The 1501-nt window shown below is 37.8% G+C and overlaps 1 protein-coding gene across 1 annotated transcript; it reads left to right on the top strand.

The window, feature by feature from the left end:
* Positions 1 to 251: 251 nt before the first annotated feature.
* On the top strand, positions 252 to 692 carry LOC141660125 (uncharacterized). Its single transcript, XM_074467088.1, has one exon. It carries the CDS (start codon positions 252 to 254, stop codon positions 690 to 692), a length of 441 nt encoding a protein of 146 aa, XP_074323189.1.
* The last annotated feature ends 809 nt before the right edge of the window (positions 693 to 1501 follow it).

Below are 1501 nucleotides of genomic sequence, written 5' to 3'. Positions count from 1 at the left end.
AACAAGGAATCTCTAAGTTTAGGGGAAAGTTTGGGAATAATGTTAGTAATGCTAGTCAGAAATTCAAGAAATTTAAGCCTGGAAATGGGAATCAAAAGAATCTCTTTCAGAAAGCTGGACATTCGATGAGGGATAATAGGCCTTCAATCTCAAAATGCAAAGTATGTGGAAAGAGATAACCTGGAAAGTGTAACAAGGTCAATGTGACATATTTTAAGTGCAACCAGAAAGGTCATTACTCACCAGAATGCATGAGTAGTGCGAGGAACCCAGAGATGACTTGTTTCAAGTGCGGAAAAATTGGCCATATGGCAAGGAATTGTAAGGAATCTATTCATAAAACCAGTGTTCTTAGGATTGTTGGACCACCGCCTCTACCAGCACAATTAGTTCAGCCAAGGGAACGGACGTTTAATATGACAATGAAAGATGCAGTGCAGGATGCGGATGTGGTAGCAGGTATGCTTGCTATAAATTCAGTAGAAGTTAAAGTGTTAATTGATTCTGGAGCTCCTATATCATTTATCTCTGAAAATTTTATTGATAGATTAAAGTGTGTTGTGTACCCTTTAGAATCTAATTTGGTTATTGAAGTAGCAAATCAAGAAAGAGTTACGGCCAATAGGATTTGTCCTAATTGCAAGATTGTTATAAAAGGTCGTCACTTTTCTGCTGACTTAATACCACTTTAAGTTAGGAGAATTCAACGTCATACTCGGAATGGATTGGTTAGCGAACCACGATGCGCAGATTGAATGTAGAAGCAAGAATGTGAAATTGAGGTCTAAGGATGGAACTGAGGTGATATGTAAAGGGAAGAAGCAGACAAGGAGATTATTACGTCAAGGATGTGAAGCTTATTTGGCTCACATAAAGGATGTGGAGAAGGAATTCCTAAAGATTGAGGACATTATTGTAGCTAAAGAGTTTCCCGATGTTTTCCTCGATGAATTGCATGGACTACCTCCAGATCGAGAGATTGAATTCACGATTAATTTGGCTCCCGGAACGGAACCTGTTTTAAAAGCTCCTTATCAAATGGCACCCGTTGAAATGAAGGAACTAGCGAAACAGTTGCAAGAATTGTTAGATAAAGAAGTTATTCGACCGATTGTATCCCGTGGGGTGCACTAGTGTTGTTCGTAAAGAAGAAAGATGGAAGTATGAGATTGTGTATCGATTATCGCGAACTCAACAAGTTGACTATCAAGAATATGTACCCTTTACCATGAATCAACGATTTATTTGATCAGCAGAAAGGAGCTACTTGTTTCTCGAAGATCGATTTAAGATCGTGATGTCACCAATTGAAGATTAAGGTAAAAGATATACCTAAAATGACATTTCGAACGAGATATGGACATTATGAATTCTTGGTAATGGCGTTCGGATTGACGAATGCACCAGCTGCTTTTATGGATCTTATGAATTAGGTATTTAAGAAATACTTGTACAAGTTCTTGATAGTATTCATTGACGATATTTTGATTTACTCCAAGAC

The sequence above is a fragment of the Apium graveolens genome, chromosome 5 (genome assembly GCF_009905375.1).
Source record: "Apium graveolens cultivar Ventura chromosome 5, ASM990537v1, whole genome shotgun sequence".
In the NCBI taxonomy this organism is placed as follows: Eukaryota; Viridiplantae; Streptophyta; class Magnoliopsida; order Apiales; family Apiaceae; genus Apium; species Apium graveolens.
The sequence above is the reverse complement of the archived record's forward strand: the minus strand, read 5'-3'. Positions and strand labels throughout refer to the sequence as shown.